This window comes from Pipistrellus kuhlii, unplaced genomic scaffold (assembly GCF_014108245.1).
Source record: "Pipistrellus kuhlii isolate mPipKuh1 unplaced genomic scaffold, mPipKuh1.p scaffold_m20_p_12, whole genome shotgun sequence".
NCBI classification, from domain to species: Eukaryota; Metazoa; Chordata; class Mammalia; order Chiroptera; family Vespertilionidae; genus Pipistrellus; species Pipistrellus kuhlii.
Window position 1 is genome coordinate 33,905,964 of NW_023425427.1, and position 23,405 is coordinate 33,929,368.

The window sequence follows — 23,405 nt, forward strand, 5'->3', positions numbered from 1 at the left end:
ATTGTAGAGTTAATTTGCATATTACTCTTTTATTAGATAGAATATATAGATATAAAGATAGAGATATATAGAGATAGAGATAAATAGGTATCTATATATCTCTATCTCTATCTATCTATCTATTTATCTATTTATCTACCTACCTACCTACCTATTGATTTCAGAGAGGAAAGGAGAAGGGGAGAGAGAGAAACATCAGTGATAAGAGAGAATCACTGATCAGCTGCCTCCTCCATGCCCCACACTAGGGATCAAGCCCACAACTCTGGCTTGTGCTCTGAAGGGGAATTGAACTGTGATCACTTGGTTCATACGTTGATGCTCAACCACTGGGCCACGCCAGCAGGGTGGGGACATTAAATTTGGACAAATGGAAGATGGCAGCCAATGGACAAATCATTCTTTTTTTCTTCCCATGGACGAACTATTGGAAGATGCAGTGGTTTCACACGGCCTCTTTGTAGAAATCCTGTGACCTGGGACAATCAGTTCCTCATAAATGTGGCCAGCTCAGGGACAGACTTGCTTATACTTACTCTTCCCTCCTTCCCTGCCTGGCTCCCCTTTCCCTGACTCCTGCTTTCCCAAGGTTGCCCTCCCTAATCAAGGACCAGCATGTAAGCCTGGGCCTCCTGTTCTGTGATTCAGGGAACCTAGCAGTGGTGCTAGTTATTTGAAACCCACCATGTTTATCGACAGCTTTCTGTGATTCTGTCTTTTCTGGGTTTCTGGAACTTATAAATTCTAAACCTAAGCCACCACTCTGAAGCTGAGTGACGGTGTCAACAGCACAGATTTAGGAAAGTACAGGAAAAGAGGGTTCAGGTACCAGCTCTGAGCTCATCGGAGCCCACTTCCTGGTCCGTGGCCAGAAATGACTAGGCTGTAGTACAGTACTTTGAACTGCTTATTCTTTGATTGTTTTGTCCAATTTAACTGTTCTTACTGACTTTATCCTTTTTTTTTTTTTTTCTTTTCTTTCTACTTACCAGTACCTTCTTATCCTGGAAAGCAGGTATTAAAGCAAAAGCAGTACTTTAGAAGTTACACTGTTGCACAGAGCCTTCCATGTAAACCTTTGCAAAGTCGGTAGTTGCTCCCCATTGGCCCTTCACGATGTTAGAGGCAATGGGAAAGGTTTAGAACTTCAACCCCAGGAACGTTCTATGACGCCTTGCATTCAGTGGGTAGGCAATCCACCAGGCAGAAGTTACTAGTAAGTCAACCAATGCCCATACCAGTGCAATATTAATCCTCCAAACCCCCTCTTGTTTTCCTAGCTTCCTCCCATGCACAGATGATGCGCTGAGAATATCACCTTAGCAATCTGTCCCTTCTTTAATGATTCTGCAGAAGTGCCATCTGTTATGATAGTTATTAGTGCCATTAACCAAATACTTCTCATTCTCCTTATGGACTCCTCGCAGAATTGCCCTCCCCTGCCCTTTAGAAATTAGCAGTGGTCACATGTCCAGCTTCAGCCTGTGTGAGTTGGTCATTAGAGACAGAGGCCATTTTCAGGAGGGAGATTTGAGAACCAGGGGTGTGATTTGCTCCTCCCCTTCTCTCTGTGGCAGGAACTAGTATGTGTCACAAGGAAGCTGTTCCTTCAGCCTGGGTCTGAGAGCGAGAATGAGAGAGCACAATCTTTTGCTAACCCATAATGGACATGGACATATAAGTATGTTGGTTTAAACCACTAAGGTCTGAGAGTTGACTGTTACAGCAGCATAACCTAGTTTATCCTCACAAACCTAAGTCAGCCACAGCCCTGCAGTGCCAATGGTTTCTGACTCAGATTCCCTAGCTATGCCCACAGCATTCGGATGCCGTGCTGAGACTGCACATGGCAGCTCACTGAGTTCTTCCAGCCATGGTGTGTTGGATTCTAATCCCAATGTAAAAATAATCTCAGAAAGATTGAGGTCACAAGTCATCATCTGTTGCTTTAAAGCCTCAAATGCCCTAAAAGTACCCCGTGACCACTGTGTATTCAGTCTTCTTGGCTGTCCTTGAAAGCAGCACTTTGCTTTCACACCAGATGAAAGCACTCTCCTCGGCTGACTCTGGCGTCTTCTAGTCCCCTGTCAGGAGCAGATTCTATTTAAGTTCAGGAGAACCCTGGCACAGACGTGCCATCTCCTTCCCATCCACAATAGGGAAATCCATGCAGAGTCCTTCTCAGGGCTGAGCAGCCAAAGAGAGCAGCTAAGACTGAAGTCCATGTTTTACCTCTCTCTTCAACCTCTACTACAGAGAATTAATCCTGGGTGGGAGGGAGTTCTTATGATACAGAACCTCACACGAACCTTGGGTTCTGTACTGGGTTTGACAGTGTGCCCTATATCACAGGATATCTATAAAGAGGTCATATGAAACCACCCCATCTTCCAAGAGCTCTTCTCGTTTTAATTACATCAAGACCCCCCCCAGCCAGCCCGGGCAACACAAATTTAACCTCCTAAGAGAGTAGATCGTATGTGAAGTCCTTATAACGGCAGAATGAATCTTTTGGAAGTGATCGATATGGTAACAGCATGGATTGTGGTGATGATTCCACGAATGTATGCTTATCTCCAAACTCATCAAGTTGTATACATTAAATATGCATGGCTTTTTGAATGTGATCCATACCTCATTAACGAGGTTTATAAAAATGTAAGGGAGCATGAGCTACTTCATGACATGCAGACAGACTACTGTGCTGCAGCCTTCATTCCCACTGATGGTTAAGGTCAGGCCCCCTTCACGCTCCAGGTTAACCAAAGGTGTGTGGTGCTTTCACGCGGGAGGAGAACTGCACAGCAGGATTAGGGATGAACTCAGGAGCCTCGGAGCAGACTGCCGATAAGCCCGAGGAAAGCTCAGGGGCAGAAGAGCCTTAAGCCTCTGCACATCTGAATGTCAGCCGACTCTCCGAACAGGTTGCTTTGCATGTTTGTTGTTGTTTGTGTTTTCTTTGAAGCCTTCAAATCCCCTCCTGCCTGAGCCAACCTCACATCTGAATGCACTAAGCAGCTGTTGCGACTGGGGATTCTCTCCCCTCTGAAAAACGCTGATTAAAAAAACAAAAAAGCTCCCGGGCTCCTGCTTATTTTCACAAGTTTCCAGCAACTGGTGCCCTGACAAATGAAGTGTCAAAACATTTCCAAATTAAAACCCTACCGCTCGCACAGCCCCACACCCACCACAGGATGGACTTTCCCTGCTCGCACCCAGCACAGGCTGGAAGAAACTAAAAATAGCCAGATGGCAATTAACAGAAACTCGGAGGAGAAGAATGGGGTGGGTTCCAGCGGGGTCAGTTTCCTGAATGGGTTCCAAATGGCGTTCTCCGCCAGCAGCGCTCTGGCCAAGAAAGGCTTTTCATTAAAACTGCATGGCCGAGGCAGAATGAAAATTCAAAATCTGAAATTTTAAAGTCACAGCGGAGGTGGAAACTACGACACCATGCCCAAACCATCAATAAGAGTAACACTAGCTACTATGTACTGAGTTTCTATGTGAGCCATGTACTGAGCACTTCCTCTGCAGTGCTATCTTGACATTGCAGGGACCCTACAAGGTACCTATTAGCTCTTGTGATAAGGAAAGGGCAACCCAGAGATGGGAGATAACCTGTGTCAGATCGCCAGGCAAACGGGATAAAGGTCTACGGCAGGGGCGTGGTGAGCGGCGACACTGGAGTTTCAACTCAGCATTCCGGCTCCAGACTGACGAACATAACCGCTGTGCGATGCTGCCTTTTGCATACATGAAGATGCTTTAGAAACCACAGTGTTGCCGAAGCCGGTTTGGCTCAGTGGGTGGAGCGTCGGCCTGCGGACTTAAGGGTCCCGGGTTCTGTTCCGGTCAAGGGCATGTGCCTTGGTTGCGGGCACATCCCCAGTGGGAGGTGTGCAGGAGGCAGCTGGTCGATGATTCTCTCTCATAGATGTTTCTAACTATCCCTCTCTCTTCCTCTCTGTAAAAAAATCAATAAAATATAAAAAATAAAAGTGCCTCCCTAAAAAAAATAATAATAATAAATAAATAAAAAGAAAAGAAAAGAAGCCACAGTGTTTTCCTTAAACTCAGAGAAACAAAAGTCTCCCTTGGAAATTCCTGCTAGCTTTCCCACAGGCTGTACCTGCCAGAGGTTAGGTGTGTGGGCTCGAAAGTTAGACCAACCAGGTTCAAACCCTGGCCTTTTCATTTCCTCGCTGTATTAAGTCAGGTGAATTATCTACATTCCCAGACCTCAGTTCTCTCATCTCTAAAGTGGCAAAAATATTAATAATGAGATTATGATGAAGATCAAAGGACACTGCTGTAGACTGAACTTCTGGGCCCTCCAAAATTCTAACCCCCAAGATGATGGTATTTGACGATGTGGCCTTGGGGTGGTGATTAGGTCACAAGGATGGAGCCCTCATGATGGGATTAGTGCACTTTATAAAAAGAGTCAGGAGAGAGCTTACCTCCACACTCTCTTTAGCCATGTGAACAAACAGTGAGAAGGCTGCTGTCTAGAAGCCAGGAAATAAACCCTCACCAGACACCAGCTCTATAGACATGTTGATCTTGGACTGTGAGAAATAAATGTTTGTTGTGTAAGTCACCGGCCCATGGTATTTTTGTTATATCAGCCTGAGTTGTCTAAGACAGAAACAATGTATGGAAAGGTCTGGGCATGGTGCTCCCATATACTGAGTTCCTCAATAAATAATAGCCATTGGTATTAATCATGTCCTTGTAGGCAATCCGTTTCAGTAGGAAAGAACACAAGGGCTTAATGAAAAGGTAGCACCCTCCGTGGACACACAGGTTATTAAAAATGGTCTTCCGCATGATAAAGCAGGTAAAAAGGGTTTGAAAGGATCTGGATTTGTGGTAGGTTTGGAATTAGGGTGACCAGTCATCCTAGTGAGTCTGGGACCGAGGGGGCTCCTGGGACACTAAAACCGGGACACTTTGCTCTTCCAGTTTTCAGAGGGGAGGCGATATTGAGTCCCAGAAGTGGGCAGTACGAGAAATAGAAATGGTCACCTCCTCTTCTTTCTTTCCTCCTAAGAGAAGTGACCCATCGGACTGGGACATAGGGCTGAGCATGCCTGGCCCCGGTGCTTGGAAGGGGCCAACTTGCCAACCCCCTATTTAAGCATGTGCTCAAGTCCCCCGTGGAGAGGCTTGCTGGGCAGGCTCTGGATTCCTCTGGGGAGACCAGTTGGTTAGTGGGCAGAAAAGTTGCTTGGAGGAAAAACAATGTAGGAATCTCTATTTGGACATGCAACCAAGTCCTGTACTCCAAACAGCATTTCTAACAATAACACTGGTATTATGATTCCTACCTGACATCTGTGTCTACCTCTAAATCAGTTCAGAACTCAGAGGGGGAAAGGGATATAATTAATTATCAACCATGTGATTAATTATCACCTTTATAAGCCCCACCAGATGGGCGCTTATTTTATTTCACTGATAGATAAACCCAACTCAGGCTGGCAGGGAAAAGTGTATTTTGTAGAATCAAATGAAGTTACAGCTGGAAGTGACCTTAGAGAAAAACCGTTCCACTATCTTCATTTTTATAGATGGAAAGATACACAAATAGAGTGGTCAAGTGACATAACCCATGTGAAATTCTGAGAGTCATCTAATGCAAAGTATTAGTATGATTAGTAGTTTGGGGAGTGGTCTTTAGAAGCTGTAACCAAAATTAAAATCAGATTTTAGGTAATATAGAAAATACATAGATAATAGAAAACAGAGTATAGATTCCAATTAAACAAATTCAAAGGGAGATGATTTCCCCTAAATAAAAGAATTACCCCATCTCCCCCCACCCAAAAAAAAAAATCTTCAATCCATGGATCAATAGTTGAGAGTTGCATTTTTATTTTTAACTTGGCAAGAAATCTACCTTATGTCAAAATGACTGCTTACCCACAATATTGAATATCAGATAAGGTGTCAAAAGAAATAAGCTTTTCTCCTCTACTCTCAGCCTACCCAGCTACCATAACCAGGTCTTCCTCATTAGGAAAGTTAGCTTCATAACTGTTAATGAGGCATGTGCCACTGGCAAAGCAAGGGTCCTGGCACCTTGAGACATATGACAAGACATACGAGACACTTTGGCCAAGCATGGCCATTTCTGGTCTTTCCTCTGTCTCTTAACCTCACCCTAATCTAAGTACCTAGGTTTGGCATTTAGAACATGTCCCACCATGGGTAAGCTGGAGAAAGCCACTTCCCCAAGTCTCTCCCACTGAGTATAGCTGTAAAACCTGGACAGAATGCAAGGAGCAGTTACTTGAGGCCTGAAAAGTAAACAGTAGCAGTAGATTGGAAAAAATACCAGAACTTGAAATACCACCAAACCATATCCCCTGACCCTCAATGCATGGTTAACACACCAGAAATGAGCACCAGTGTGCAGACAAGAGAGCTCCCAGAGATGCCTTCCAGTTCTGGCTCCAACACTCAAAAGGGAAGTCCTAATGCTCAGAGACAGTGTGCAGACCCTCTGGTTTTTCTTCCTCTTTTCTTTTCCTCTTCCCTATCCTTTTCCCTCTTTCCCTTCCCTTTCCTCCCTTCTTCTATGCTGCAGCACTCAGCAATCTTGTGGTAGTCGCATAAGCCTTCAGGAGCCAAAACTATGAGAGAGGGGAACCTTTCTCTGCAGGCAATGGTGCCTCCATTCCCAAAGGCTGGAACCAACCCCCATTGTTTTTTTTTTTGTTTTGTTTTGTTTGTTTTTTCTCCATCTCTTTGCCCTCTCTTTCTCTGTTTGGCCAATATGTAAGTAGGCAAAGTCATAGACGTGTATAGCGGAGGGTGCTTTTTGGCCCAGAAACTGAAAAGTGTTCCCAGGAGACCAAAATGTAGCAGGGAGATCATGAAGAGGAAGGAACTTGGTAAAGCAACCCCATAAAGGTGTTTTTTTAAATATCCTCACCCAAGGATATGTTTTCTGATTTTAGAGAGAGAGAGGTCAGGAGAGAGAGAAACATCGATCAGTTGCTTCCCGTACACAACTGACTGGAGATGGAACCTACAATCTAGGTATGTGCTCTGATCAGGAATTGAACCCACAACCTTTTGGTGGATGGGACAATACTCCAATTAACAGAACCATCAGTGGGGTTGTTTTGTTTTTGTTGTTTTATATATAAACTCCTTGCTTTATCCTCAACCTGTGCATGCATGGATTTTATCTTAATTAGAAAAACTAAAACTGAGAATTCCACTCGGGTGCCATACTGACCACTGGGTGACGTGAACATGGGACAGATACAAACCAAACTGCTAGGGCTTTGAAAACTGAACTGACGTAGGAACCAGAGCCCTCAGAAGAGCAACTAGTGGCATGGAACTCATAGCCTGAACCTAACCAGGTTGACTGAATACAAAAAACAAAAATACATTATCCATAGGCTTTGAAGAAGTCCTAGCGTCTCAGAACATAATATGGAAAATGTACATAATACAGTCCAAACTTTCTTGGCATGTTAAGAATCAGGAAAATCTCAATTCCTTGGAAAAAGATAATTAACTGATGCTAACACGGCAGTGACACAGACGTTAGAATTACCTGACAAAAGCTTTCAAGCAGCCTTTATTTAGAAAGCTCCAACTAGTAATCATGAACACTGCTGAAATCAATGGAAAAACAGAAAGTCTCAGTCAAAAACCAAATGGCACAAAGAAGAGCCAAACTGAAACTTGGAATTGAAAAATATGAGAACAACAACAAAAAATGCTTGATGGGCTTGATATCAGAATGGAGCTGCAGAGGAAAGAAAGCCACACGGGCAAATCAACTTCTAACTGGAGGCCTATTTATCACAACCTTTTCACTCTTCATCTCTCTGCTTTAATTTGCTATTGCTGCATAACAAGCCACATCACAATGCAGTGGCTTAAACTGGAAGCAATTGATTACTTCTCCCAATTTTATGGGAGGGCGGGACAGTTTCTCTGCTGGTTTTGCTTGGACTTACTCCTATTTCTGCATTTTTCTGGAGGTATGGTTAGACTGGAAGGTCCCATAGGTCTGGCAATTGGTGCCTCAGCTCTCCTCCATGTGACCTCTCCACCTTCATTTGGCTAAACTGAGCTTCCTCCCCGTATGATGGTCTCCGGGTTCTAAGAAGGTGAGACCAGAAGTCACAAAGCTATCTAAGCTCTAGGACTGAAACTCGTTCAGTGTCACCTCTGTCATTCTATTGACCAAAGTACATCACAAGGACAGCACAGAGATAGGGGGGTAAGAAAATTAGACCATTTCTCGAAGAAAGCAGCAGCTACATTACTTTGTAAGTGGATGAGAACACAGGGAAGCATGAGTCATTTGGATCATTATTTCCATGTTCCACCACCTCCTTCTTGGGGAATTAATACTGCAATCTCAGAGGCCACAGATCTGCAATTACTATGGTAGTGGAAGAGATTGTGAAGCTCTGAGAAATTAGTGTTTTGCTTAAGATCACACATGGGGAAAATACGAAACTAGGTCTTATGACCGCTGATTCCACTGAGCAGTACTCATCTTTGAGATGAACTGTACCGTATTTTGAATACTTTGTTTGTGTTCAAACACAGGTAGGAGAACAATTATGTGCTCACAATCAGTCATCATGCAGATCCATTTTGTGAAGGAAATAAATGCAGGCACTTGTGGAGTCCATGAAAAAAAATGAAAGTAAATCGACACAGTAAGAGCTAGTCCTTAGGTAGCAATTAGGCTTCTAACCTATTCTGTGCATAAAAACAGTGCCTATAGCCCCCTGAATTTCCACACTCAAAGCTTAATTTCTTTATTGAGGTAAAATGCACACAACATAAAATTAGCCATGAGTCATTTTAAAGGGTTCAGTTCAATGGTATTTGGTACCTTCACTATGTTGTGCAACCGTCACCTCCATCAAGTTTGTAGACATTTTCGTCCCCTCATAAAGCAACCCAGTACCCACTTAGCAGCCACCCCCAATTTCTTCATCCCCAAGCCTCTGGAACCACCAGTCTGCTTTCTCTATATGATTTGCTAAATCTGAGTATTTCCTATAAATGGAATCATATGAGCTTTTGTCATTGGCTTCTTTCACTTAGCATGTTTTCATGGCTCATCCATGTTGACACATGTATCAGCATTACATTCCTTTTTATGGATAACAGCTATAAGTAATATTCATAATACTCTATTGTATGGTTATACCACATTTTGTTTATCTACTCATAAGTTGATAAGCATTTGGACTGTTTTCACTTTTGGGCTATTGTGAGTAGTGTTGCCGAAGATTCATGTACATACAGTTGATTAAATATCTGCTTTCAATTTTGGGGGTGTTATATAGTTAGGAGTGGAATTTTGGGGTCATATGATAATTCTATCAAAGCTTAGTTTTGACTCTAGTTTTTGACAAGACTTGTGAACATGGTTACTGGGACAACCACTGATAAGACATGAATGGCCTGCAGCCGGCATTACCTTGTCTTTGAAGTCCACGTGATTCTGGAGGATGGCTCTGTGGTAAGTGGCTGTCCTCACAAAATCTTGCATCATGTTCTGCTGCTGGGAAATGCAGCCATAAAACTGCAAGGAAAAGAGAGTGAGAGGGAGCGTAAACAACCCGCAAGACAGCACCTGCATGAGCATCTGGTTCTCACAAGCCGCCTGGTCAAGACAGGCCTAGGGTAACACACAGGGTAGCTGAGGCTTTGACAGACACATTATACCTGCCATCTTTTGGTAGTTTTCTATTCCCAAGCACCATTCGAAGGGCTACTAACAAATCCAATCAACACAATCATCTGATGGATTCTGTTCCTTGGCTAAGGAAACTGACGCTCAGAAAATTGTTCAAGTCCTGACAACTTGGTAAGTTGACCGAGTGCAGATTCCAATCCAGGTGATGCTACAGTTGCTGCTCAGGTGACCATGCTCTCAGAACCACTGCAGGCCATAGTCTCCTCTCCACCCACCACCCTGTTCAGGTGTATTCACAGGCGTGCGACACGTTGAAACAAGTCAGTTCCACTTGGGGCAACTTCCCTGACCTGGAAGTATTGTGTGGCAGAGGCCTCTTCGGTCCGCTGGTTAAACACTGAGTACTTCTTTTTCTCATTCCGGCACCTTTTCAAGGTATTTGAAAATGCGCTGAATTCTGCAAGGAGAAAGAAGCAAATACAGTGTCTATGCCTTGGAAATCACATAACTCGCCATTGCACTTTACAAAATTCCAGCTCAGAAAACATTGGAAGATTCTAATAGCACGTTCATTGCTGAGCACACGCATGAGGACTGGCAAGGTGGAAATGGGTACCACTCGGAGGTGTGACACCCTTATTTACACTTGTCAGACATATTTGCATTCACAAATGTCAAGTGAGCGAGTGTAACAGCACACTGATGGGGCTCACTGAGTTCTCTCGCTCGCACACCTTCCAGGCTTATTTCAGAATGTGCTCTGGGGAAGGTGGCTGTTGATGATACAGAAAAAAATGTATATGTAAATACAAAATGTATGTGTATGTAAATGAATATATATATGTAAATCTCTGTGAGATGGTGACAGGGCATGTTTGTTGTGTGTGTTTTTTTTACAGCATTCTATATACATATAGAGAAAAGGCAAAATAGCAGGGGAAATGTGAATATAAGATAATGCCTTCTATTATTTGAGGGGAAAATATATAAGTGAAGACTCAAACGTATCTTGGAAATGATATTACTAACACAGCATATATAGTTGTCAAATTTGGTGACGTCTGCCTTAAAATGACTCTCTAACCCTGCCCTGTGGTCTTCACTGCCTGTGGCCTCTTCCATCTCCACCTGGCGTTGTGACCAGATCTTCCCCTTACAGCCCACATGAGTCCTGAGTGTCCAGCCCTCTCTCTCACAAGCTCCAGCCCTCACATTATCTCTGCCCCCTGAATGGGTACCTATGCCCTCTCTCCTTTTACACGCACATCCTCCACGCTTACAAATCCCCATATCAACCTGCTCCTGGCCTGGTTCTTGACTTTGAATCCCATTTCTTCTTTTGACATCAAACTCCTATCCATCCTCCAAGATTTAGTTCAACCAGCATTTCCTTACAGCTGTGTTCTGGAACACCCATAGGCAGAACTTAATTGTTGTAAAACAGTGGCCCTCAATACTTAGCTATAGATCAGAATCACCTGGGAATAATTTTTTTAAATCTGGATGCTGACCCCTCATCCTACATCTGCTAACTCAATGTTGTGGGGATAGACACGAGGCATCTCTATTTTCTCGAAAGCCTCGGCGTTAGTTTCCATGTGTGGCTAGGGTTGATACCCTTGCTCCCATCTCACTCTCCCAGCTTACCACTGTATTTCATATTTGACTGAATTGATCAATTTTTTTTTAAGCTGCCCATCTCTCTCTCTGAATCAAACTCCTTTTTTAGGGCATGCTTCTCTGGCTAAAACTTTATTTGTTTAAAAATTCCTGTCACTTCTTTATCTTTTGCACTTGCACCCTTATAAATAAAGGAGAGAATGAAAATAATGGTTTTAAAATAATTATAAAACCAACACAAGAATACAAATCTTATTACACAAGCTACTAGTTATTGTTAAAATTGTAGTATGCTCTCTTTTGGGGTGTGAGAGTGATGAGAGAGAGAGAAAGAGAGAGAGAGAGAGAGAGAGAGAGATTGATTGATTGATTGATTTAGGGGTTCCAGCCTTATATACCTCTTCAAAACATGGTACTAACATAGCAGCCACCCAATAAATAGGCCCACAATGTAAATTTGGGGAAATGTCTAATGAATTCGGGGAACCTATTTTTAATTGGTAAGGCACCCTTTGAAGCGCTGGGATTATCCCATATGAGGGAGGGGGCAGCTGAAAACCTCTTTTTGGAGAATAAGTTTGTAAGCATACCTAACACAGCCCATTCTGCTCAAGGGAATGCTGTCTACTCTAAAGAAACTCTGGAAGGGATAAAGGAAGAGATTCTTGGTGTAAATATGCATCCAGATTAGACACAATGCATCCTGAACAATCAGTGTGTTTCACTACCTTATACATGCTCACTGCAACTCATAAACCCTTCCTCAGCCAGTGTGCCCTTGTGGACAGATCAGGGAAATGCATTCAAATCAAAGCTACATTGAGATAGCACCTTACACTTATTGGAATGACTATCATAAGAAAGACAAGAGATAACAAGCATTGGCGAGAATGTGGAGAAAATGAAACCTTGTGCAATAGCCTTTTTAATATTGGGAATTTAAATTGATACGGCCACTATGGAAATCAGTATGGTAGCTCCTCAAAAAATTAAAAAAAAAATTACCCAGTCCCAGAAGTGTATATCCAAAGGAAATGAAATCACTATCTCAAAGAGATATCTGCACTCCCATGTTGATTGCAGTATTATTTACAATCACCAAGACATGATACAACTCAAGTACCTGTCAATCTGTCAAATGGATGAATGCATAAAGGAGATGTCACACACACACACACACACACACACACACACACACACACACACACAAATTTCTCCCCCAAGGAATATTATTCAGCCACAAAAAGAAAAACCTACTATTGAGACAGCATGGATGGACATGGAGGGTATTATGTTAAGTGACATAAACCAGAAAAAAGAAAGACAAATATAGTATAGTCTCACTTATATGTGGATTTTTTAAACGCTAAACTCATATAAACAGAGTAGAAAAGTGGTTGCCAAGAGCTGGGGCTTGAGGGAAATAGGGAGACATCCATCCAATAGATAAATAGCCTTCAAAAATAAATTGGATGTATCAGCTCTACTGTGTTTACTATTTAAAAATACATTACATGAAAGACACTATAGCCTTTACATTATATTACAATATTACATTAAATACACTATTGTCACAACTCTATAATCCCAGCACAGGGACCATGTCTGACAAACCCAGTATCAGGGTCTCGGATTGGAGATGCATTTATGGGATTTAGGAAATCCAAGCATTCAGGCAAACCCAGACATCAGCATCTTTTATTCCCATGGGTGGTGAATTCTGTCACAACGACTGCCAGAATGATGTTTTCTTCACACGTTACCCTTACAGTGAATGGTTAAATAAATGTCTGTACATAAAGGAAAAGGGTGTGTTTCCATGTGATACATGAAGTTTGTTTTTTTTTTTTAAAGCCCCACACATCTTAAAAAAGGAAAAGACATTAAATTGCTGATTGATCCCTCCCCTCCTCTCAGCCTCCAGAAGGACTGACATATAGCCACTAAGGGTGTTATCGGAGTCCCTTTGGGCTGCTACTCATAGTACAGAGGATAACCATAGATGGGGTGACAAAAATGACAGAAATTTATTTCTCCCAGTCTGGAGGCTGGACGTCTGAGATCAAGGTCTCAGCATCGTTGGTTCTGGTGAGAACGCTCTTCCAGTTGTAGACTGCCAGTGTCCAGCGAGGTCCTCACGTGGTGGAAGGGGCCAGGGAGCTCTCTGGCGTCTCTTCTATCAGGACACTAAAGTACCCTCGTGAGCTGATCTCCTCTCAAAGGCCACCTCCAAAGGCCATCGCATTGGGATTCGGTTTCAATATACGAATTTGGGGGCACACATGCATTCGGGCAATGGCAGGGCTCGCTGAGGAATCCCAAATGAGATAGAGGCAGCACAGACAGCACAGCTTCTTTTCTTCCTCAGCTCTCCACACCAGGGGGAGGGGCTTCTGGTAAGAGGCATGAAGGGCTCTTTCACTTTGCCTCTGGAGAACTTTTGGCAAGGAGTACAATTTTAATGATGGAGGAGCCTTTTGATCTTCCAGGCACTATTTGTTTGAAAGATGCCATTCATTTTGTAGAGCCAGGGCGGCTCCCGGGAAGAAAAGAAAGGGCAGCTGTGGGGAACATTAGCGAGTCAAAGTGGAAGTTCCCATTTACATATTGGCCCCTTCAGCTGCCCAGGACAAAGAAGTTGGGAGGGACATGGGTCAGAACCGCTGCTCGGCAATAAAGAGATCCCTATGGGGCATTTCCCAGAAGTCTGAGGGCAGTATCTACAAGGATGGGAACCACCCTCAGTTACTATTGTAGAAAAGGCCAAGGCTCTCTGCCACAGATGGATTTTGAGTGAAATGGAAACTCCTTGCAAAGGACAAGATTATCCACTTTGTATCTGAAGGGAATGGCCTGTGGGACCGCCACTGCCACCACTCCGGCTGTCAACCATCGTGTTTGTCATTTTTTTCACTGCAAATACCTACATGCCATCTTCTCCGTCATACAGATAGATATTAATCAGGCTAATGGCACTTCCATGCCAAGGCCGTGATTATCTTCCTTTGTATTTGCAGGGTGGACTTAGGTTTCTTCTTGACAAACCGTTGCTTTTCCATGTTAAAGTGCAGTTATATTCCTGGATCAATACAGACTACCGAGGCATGCCACTTCCCTTCTGCTCTGTTACTCCTCAAAAGCCACATTGAAGGGGTCTGTTTTTGTTTGCTTGCTTCTCTTAAATAGCTGCTGTTTACAAGTAATGTACTGCCGGTGGTGCTTTACGCAAAATATTTACTTACCTAGATACTAGCACCTTTTTGTGCCAAGGAAGGGTAATACCTGTCTGACTACCTCAGCTGTTCTGGCCACATGTCCCAACATTACACCGGAAAATCCACAACTGACAATATGATCATCATGATGTAGATTCTTTAAAAAAAAAAAAAAAATACCTCAAACTCTAGACATGGTTGCAGAACTGCTTCTGGACTATAATTCACAGAATGCCCATTTTAATGATCTCTAGTGCAATCAGCTCAAGTTTGCAAATTAAGCCGTTTCTCCTGGGCACCAAAGGAAGCCACCTATTTTTCTGTAGTTAGCACACAAAGGAGGACAATATTGACCAGGTGCCCCCATTCAGCTCTCCTTCGCTTGGTGTCATGTCTGGGTGCTTTCCCCTCGGAATGGATACGGCTCAGGCAGACTGCACTGACCCCCACATCTCCTCTCTGGTCAGAGCTGGAGAAAGAGGATGGTATCTTAGAGCATCATTCGAGCAGGATGGGTGTGAAGCCAGCAGCTGCTAAGGATCTTGTCTCCATCACCCCCTTATTACTTCTCTGCACAACGTATGACATAATAATTACTATTGTAGTATTTGTCTAAATGCTTATTTTTTCCTGTGTTAGCCAATGAAATGTAGAGTTTATGAGAATAAAAAGACTTACCATTAAATCTAGTGCTTACTATAATACCTGGCACATAGAAGCGTCCAATATCACTGAATGGATGAGTGGATGAAAACATTCTTTTTTCCACTTTCCTATGTTTATTATTATTATTATTATTATTATTATTATTACTATATACCTGTCCACTATCACTTCCTGACTGGTCCAGTTCTCCCACAGCAATTATCTACTTTTATTATTTTATTTTTTAATCCTCACCTAAGAATATGTTTTTATTGATTTTAGAGAAAAAGGATGGGAGAGCAGGAGAGAGAGAGAGAGAGAGAGAGAGAGAGAGAGAGAGAGAGAGAGAGAGAGAGATGTGAGAGAGAAATGCTGACTAGTTGCCTCCTGCGTGTGCCCTGACCAAGAATCAAACCCACAAACTTTTTGGCGTACTGGACGATGCTCCAGCCAACTCAGCAACCCAGAGCTCAGTTGCTCTATCTCTTAGAGACATTTAATTAATCAAAAATTTCTTCTAGTGGGTATCACTAAATATCGTTGGTCTCTGATACGTATTAACTCAAATTCTATTCACCATTTGAACTCTTAAATCAGAGCAATACTAGGCTTCTCATTCTCTGTCTTAACAAGGAAGAACATATTGTTTGCATAATAAAGTTTCCATACCTTCTTCATCCCAACTCCCACAGTTAGATAAATAGAAACTTAATTTTAGAAAATTTTCATATACTGTGTGTGTGTGTGTATACATACATATTTCCAGAGAAAGGCAAAGCAGTCTCAGGTGGTGGGAAGTGAAATGACCAAAAAGTGAATACGTTTTAACCATAAATACTTGCAGGCGACTCTGCTGTTGAGTAAAATTCAACATAAAGGTGACCCTAAGAAGGGCATCATATAAGCATATATAGGCTTCATTTAGAAAGAAGGTAGGTTCTCTGAGCCCAAAATAGCATTTTTATGACACTGTATATTTCTATTACATACATGAGAAAATTATAATAATGGACTTCAAGGCTAACTTTTCTTTTATTGCTTTTATCTCCTAAAAAAAGAAAAAAAGAAAGAAAAAAAAAAAGGTCCTCATTCCTTGAAAGCAATTGATAAATCAACCTCTTAAAACAAAGGTACTTATAAGCTCTAAGAAAATGAATACTTTTTTTGGCTTTTATCTTCTCTCAAAGCCTTACAATTAGCAACCAAACCTATAATTTGTAATCTATATTAACACTTACCTAACATTATTTTTGTGAAAGCAAAACATTTAGAACAGCAATTTTCAACCTTTTTCTTCTCATGGCACACATAAACTAATTAATAAAATTCTGTGGCACACCAAGAAATATATTTCTTACCGATCTGACAACAAAATCAGATACAATTTTGATTCATTCACACCAGATGGCTACTGTTGTGCTGGCTGTTGTCATTTTTTTCATTTGTTAATCTAAAGGAAAAGAGGTCAGTGCCCCTGGGGTCAGAGGGCATGTTTTAAAAATTCTTGGGGTCTACTAGTTGAAAATCACTGTCTTACTGCAAAGCTCTGGGAAAGACCACCGGGAACTATTTTGTGTATTTGTCACACCTCTAAATGTTAAGAATTTTATGCAAAACAAATGGGCCATGGATCTTATCAAATTTCAAAGGCAATTTTTATGCAGGTCTTAACAACCAGTTAAACACTTACTGAGATGATGGTCAGTGACCTAAAACATTTACGAAAGTAAGGACAGATTACTCATATGTTTAAATACTGAGCCAAGCTCTGATCCCTATGGGATCTGTGCACTGGCCTTAACTCCACCCACCAACAAGGCAAGTGCAAGATCCAAGAACTGTGCAGTCTCCAATAAGCATCCACATCAGGGCTCAGCCTTGGCTAGAGGAATGACTGAGCCAGAGCAGGAACAAGGTTTTAAGGAAACCATATCAGTGAAAACTACTGTTGGCAAGTAGTGGAAACACAACTAAATTTAACAGAGATAGGAACTTTATGACGCACAAAATGAAAAAATCCAGTTCGAAATGATATTAAGATTTCCCTTTCCTTCCCTCTCCAGCCACTTCCTTCCCCTCCCCCACTCTCTTACTCTTACTATTTCTATCTCTATATGTCTCTTTTATGCTATTTCTCCGTTTTAACCTTCATGCTCAAGCAGGCTTCCCTCCTCACAGGACAAGATGACTGTCAGCATTTCCAGAACTACACTGCTGCCAGCTCAGTAAGCTCCATCCTTCCAAAATGTTCCAAAAAGCCCCAGGTTAAGTCTCATTGAACCAAGTTAAAGATCCATCTCCGAATCAATTGCTATATCCAGGGATCAATGCAATTGAGGAGACTTGAGTCAGCCCTATCAAAATCCAAAGGAAAACTGAGCTTCTGACATTGAAGAAAGGTGAGTGAATTAAAGACAGGCCAAAGCCATAGCTGACCACCCCTGAGTGAGAGGCAGAAGCATTATAGACAAAGGTGAAACCGGGGAAGTGAGAGTTGGAAAAACGGTACTTCAGGGGATCATGAGGCATGGGAAACAGACATTCAGATTCTTGGTTTTGACACCAGAGCTTGGGCTGGCCTAAATCCAGGTTTTGCTCCCCGCAGCAGGCTGTTACTGTGAAAGGCCACTATTATACAAAGCCACTGACCTAACATTTCTGGTTCTGTAGCATGCTGAATCTCTGACTCTGCCACAATTACCAGCTTCATTTTCCTGTCCACACTCCCTAAGTGTATTTGGCCCTGCTCACAGCTCCTGATACTCTGTTTATACAATTGGACCCCATAGTCCATCCACTAGGTGCGTAAGGATGAGCACTGATCAAAGGGTAGCACAGCCTGAACCAGGAAACCCAGACACTGTAATGAACAGAGCCCAGTTCTAGGGCTCAAAAAGGGTATGTGTGTGACTCTACTTCTTATTTTGCCCAATTTATGACTGCTATCCTGGAGAAATTATTGACCGTGTTCCCTTTCACCCTCAAGAGAGTCCTGCTTTGGATGACAAATAATTGAGTCATCCTAGCTATAAAAGAAATGCAGTCTTGGGGGAGGCAGCATGCTAAGTCAAATACAAGAGGAAGAGAGAGAGAGATGAGAAAGAAAGATGCAGCCGAAATCGGTTTGGCTCAGTGGATAGAGCTTCGGTCTGTGGACTGAGGGGTCCCAGGTTCGATTCTGGTCAAGAGCATGTACATTGGTTTCGGGAACATCCCCAATGGGGGGGGGTGTGTGTATGCAGGAGGCAGCTGATCAATGTTTCTCTCTCACTGATGTTTATCACTCTCTATCCATCTCTCTTTCTCTCTGTAAAATATCAATAAAAAGAATTAAAAAAAAAAAGAAAGAAAGATGCAGATGGAGGATACTATGCAAGGGATACAGGCCTCCCCACAGTGGTTCTGGGACTCTCTGCTCCTCAAATGCCATGAGGCGTTTCCTGTCAGTAATTTCCCCTTTGAACTTGAGCTATTTTGTATAGACAGCCTTGACTTGAACAGAAATTCCCTCTCTTTACATTATCTTCCCAACTCCGACTCGCTGCCAGTTTACTGAGAGGTTTGTGTTTGGTTTTGATTTGGTTTGATTTTCTGTTTTACTAACAACTTTTATGTTGTATTAACTCAAGTGGTTATTTACTTATTGATTTATTTGCTCTACAGGATATTTTACTCTAGAGGTGAACCAGTCAATTTGCAATTGGGCTCATGTCTACAATTTTGTTTTAAAACGATTAGAGTGAAGACCCTCCAATGCTTGCATCACTTTGGATCAAGACTGAATCCCATAAAGCCGCCTGGCACTTGAAGGTCATCGGACTTGCAGAAAGACAAACGGTATCTCAGTTCGTTAAGTGAAGCCAGAACGCACCTTCTGGAGCATTTACCATATATTCACAGAGGAACTACTTTGTTTATGTGGCAGCATAAGCCATTATTCAATTAGTGCTTGTGGCTTCCCAAGGACCCTGCATGCCTCCCAGCAAGCAGAGCAGCACAGGTGAACAACAAGCAGGTGGCACATTTCCAATCTGATTAGATTGACAGAATTTTTTTAATGTAGTTTAACAGCTTAAATCAACGTTTCTATGGCTGTCTATGCCCTTCTCCCTACATTTCCAAAACACACCCTAACTTTGGGTAAGCATGAATACAACCTAACATTAATTTTTTTAAAAATTGAACTAGCAAACCTGTACTGTCAACACATAATGTTTGGACACTTCATTTTGTCAAGCGGAAATTTAGCATAATAGACATAGAAATCTGCCTGGGCTTTCCTCTTTACATATGAACTGAAAACGAGTAAGACAAACATACTTATAAACTCAGCAGAGAAATTCTGTGCCTGTTTGCAAGGCAAAAGAAAGACTGTACTTTGTACCTGGCAGACTTGAGATTTCAAGTCATGTAAGAAGAGCAGTTCAGATGACAAGTAGCATCTTTTGGTTTTGCAATACACTTTGAAGAACTAGTTCCCTTCCCACTCAAACATGGATTTAACAGCAGTAACCACATAAGCGCGCCGCCTTCCAAGAAATTGATCTTGTCTTAATTCTTAAGAAATCAAAATGCACCCACTGCAGTTTGCTCAGTGATGCGATTCCGTAACTGTCTAAGTACGTGGACGCACAGGTGTCTTCGTAGCTCAGCCTCGTTGTTCTTCTCGCGTTTTCTCTTTCACATGTATATAGCCAGTCCAGTAGGCTCACAATGACTGAGCAGAGACTAAATCCAGCCCACAGGCATTTAAAGGTTTGACCATCATGGGTCTTAAAAATCAGAAACAGCTCGCAGGAAGTGCGAATTTCTGGCGAATATTGCGCAGCGTTAGAGCCCAGGGCCCGAATCTCTCTGTGGTGATCATCAGCACCAGAAGAGTGGCTGCTGCCACCGTTCTTTTGTATTTGCTGCCCACTTCATGCATTTTCACGACCTGCCTGGGCGCTGTAGGAGGTTGAGTCTGTGCTCCCATATCTCCTACGAACCATTACAAAACTTAGTGGAGAGCAAGCCTGCAACTTAAAGTATCAATTATGTCCCTTCCATTGCTAAGCACCATGTAATCATAAGCGCTAAGGAGCATGACAGACACACTTTATCAGGCTATTTTTAAATCAATTGTGTCACGTTAAGCTTACCGGAGCAGTTGTTGGGTTTCATGGCAATGCGTTTATCTGCCTATTCTCATTAGGGCAAGTTCAAATTCTAGAGCCGTTAAGTAAAATTCTGTGAATTAGTCACTGTCATTCCCAAGCAACCTATTTTCATAGAGATCTGGTTCTGCTGACCGACCGACAGTGTGGTTTCGGCTGTGAAGGTGAACTTTCATTTGACCACCCACCTCCCTGTCACTGCCCTGTAATTACAGATGATCTAGGCCCGACACTCAGAAGTGTGATACCTACAGCTGAGGACCAATTCCCCTGAGGACGCATGCCCCCTGCACTGCACTGCCTTGTCACCACCCCCTAACATACCGACCCAGCCATTTCCTTCCATTACAGGAACCGATGCATTCAGCAATAGTTGAATGAATCCATCTGCACCCTCCTCCTTTGAAAGGGTGGATAACATGGCCCCAAAGTCAAGAGAAGTAAACCCAGGGCTCTTGGTTATCATTCAATGTTCTCATAACTACAGCCAGCAGTTCTTTTCACATGCGTGCCTTACCTGAAGCTTTAGGCACCCAGCTCTGAAATGAGCGTTGTGTTTAGAACCCCGAGACGCTGGTATGAAGGGTACTGCACACCTTATTAGGAACCCGCCTGAAAATGTTTCTTTGGAGCTAAATGCCAAGAGAAGCTTCTGCCTGACATATTCTGCTTACTTGCCCCTGTCCCTTCAGGGACACTGGGAAATTTATTAATCCACAGTGTTTCCTCCTGTGTGGGTGCCAGGGTTCTCGGAGCCAACACCATGGCTCGGGAGTAATATTAGGTGCTTTAATTTCCTCTTGGCCCCAGCCTTCTGTGCTTTCTATATTTTCCCTGAACTCGTATAAGGGTGTGTGGAAACTCAAGTTCTCAGTGGGAAATGTTGGCAGATGCAGGTGTGGATGAGTGATAAATAAAAAGATGGGTTTATTAATTCCATCGTGCCTATAGGCAGGCCTGACAAAAACCGGCTAAATCGTTCTGCGATTTTCTGCCTCCCTTTCTACACAATAACCCTCTCTGCTCCGAGCAGCAAATACCAGAACTTTGGAAGCAACAGTGTTTGTCCCATATGCTGAAAGCAGATGGGAGCTGCAATGTCTTCGCAGTAGCAGCTGCCCAGGAAGCGACGTGAGGAGGGGGAGGCTGGGGGACAGAGCGTGAGGGGAGAGAAACACAAAAGAGCAACCAGGAGCAGAGCAGAGAGACGCTTCCTGCTACTAGCTCAGCCACGGTTAAAAAGCAAGCACACGTTTAGGGGACTGCTCCGTTTGACAATGTTTTCACTTTTATGGCATCACTACATTCCATCCCCGCTGCCAAGGGGTACGGTGGTCTCCACTGTACAGAGGAAGAAGAGATGCAGATGGCTTCCTCCGAGTCAAATTAGCAAGGCCGACGTACATTCCCATGCCAGTATCTGCATTCCAGAAGGTGGGGAGATTCTAAAACACAGGGAATCCTTGAGTGGCATGCTCTACATTGGAAGATGCTGTCTATGTACTAACTGGGGGTGGCTGGGAAGGGAAGGAGCAGAGATAAAATTAACATGTAACATAATGTAACGTGAGAGATGACTTCACTCCCGCCAGAAGGATGGGCTAGACAGGGGAATGTTCTTGATTGCAAATGTTACAAAATTGTGACAGCAACGAGTTCTCTGGGTGTAAGTGCAGAATTTCCTCCTTTGGAGATGTTTCTTTGAATATTAGTTATCTATCATTCTAGGTGGTTGTTGATGTGGGTATACATATACGTACATACACACACACACACACACACACAGGGGTGGGCAAAAGTAGGCTTATACTTGTGAGTACATGGAACAGCAGAGTCAATAAAGCTATTGTAATACTCATAGCCTGCATGCCCTTTTCTATATGCATAACTGTACACCTGCTTTTGCTTACTCCTGGGTGTAAAATATAGTAAGTACTCAGTGTTAGCTCGGGTTGGGAATTATTTCGCTAAACGAACATGAGTAGACGTAGGTGTGGATTTTATCCAAGTGGCCCCCAGGGCTCCTCTCCGGGGGAGATCTGTTCCCTCCGCAGTGTCGGGGGGGTAGGTAGGATGGCCCCTTCTGAGTTTTCTCTCCGAAGGCCTCGCACTGTGGCAGGAAGGCAGGAGAGCCAGCTTTTCTTGGAAGGCTGCGTCGAACGGCCCTCGCCAAGGGGGCCTGAGTGCTGGCGGTGAGTCAGCTCCTTATTAAAAAGCATTTATTGATCGCCTGTGGTGTGCTAAGCGCAGGCTGGGGCTGTGGAGGGGGTTGCAGACAAAATTAGAAGTATGTGACTACACACACACACACACGCACAACATACAAAGCACTGCCTTGTTACATATAAAATGATGTAGGATTATCTGCATTCAAATCCACTCCAACAGGGGAGCCTGTGCTTATGGCAGGCGAGTGGTGGGCTGGAGGTAGGAGGAATCTGGACAGGCAGCGGGGAAAGAGGAGGGTGAGGGCCTGAGGCGAAGCTCCCAGGAGGGGGATTTCTGAGTCTCTGTGCAGGCCTGGAAGGGGCCCGGCTCTCCAGTGCGAAGGGGCAGAGACAAGGGTCACAGAGAAAACATTAAAGCTGAACAGAAAGGCCATCGCTTGGTGATGGGACGTTAAAGGCGAAGTTGGATGTATCATCTGATGCCCCAGGCGGTCTGTGGGTCTTTGAGGCGGGTCTGATGGCAACATTAGCAGTTTTCTTTGCCGTGGTCCTGCCATGGATATCATCGGTGGCTTTTTTTTTTTTTTTTTTTTTTTTAGCAGTTCCATCAAAATGCACTCGGCAGCCACCTGTATGAGGGAAGGGAGTCTGTCTCCGATCTGTTCTGCATTGTCCAGGTCAGGGACAAGAATGCTGTCGGAGCCAGTCTACTACAATGAATAATTTTAAAAACCCCTATTTCATAACTAAGTGTTCGTATATGGAAAGTGCTTAGAAGTGTGCCCAGCACAAAAAGAAGCTCCACAGAAGTACTGCTATTCTCTCGTCAGCCTCCTCGTCCTCCTTCACATCCTCCCCACTCCCCTGGGAAAAGGCAGCATCGGACAGAGCACACATCACAGCTCCGTGA

General features: G+C 43.3%; 1 protein-coding gene across 2 annotated transcripts in view; it reads right to left on the minus strand.

The window, feature by feature from the left end:
* Nucleotides 1-23,405, minus strand: part of LOC118716536 (histone-arginine methyltransferase CARM1-like) — a 223,018-nt gene that overhangs the window by 87,351 nt on the left and 112,262 nt on the right. For both annotated transcript variants that reach the window (XM_036433930.2, XM_036433931.2), the window contains exons 3-4: nt 10,042-10,148; nt 9,473-9,577 (exon numbers count right to left, since the gene is read on the minus strand). In XM_036433930.2, coding sequence (XP_036289823.1) covers nt 9,473-9,577; nt 10,042-10,148 — 212 coding nt within the window. The remainder of the gene's footprint in view (nt 1-9,472; nt 9,578-10,041; nt 10,149-23,405) is intronic.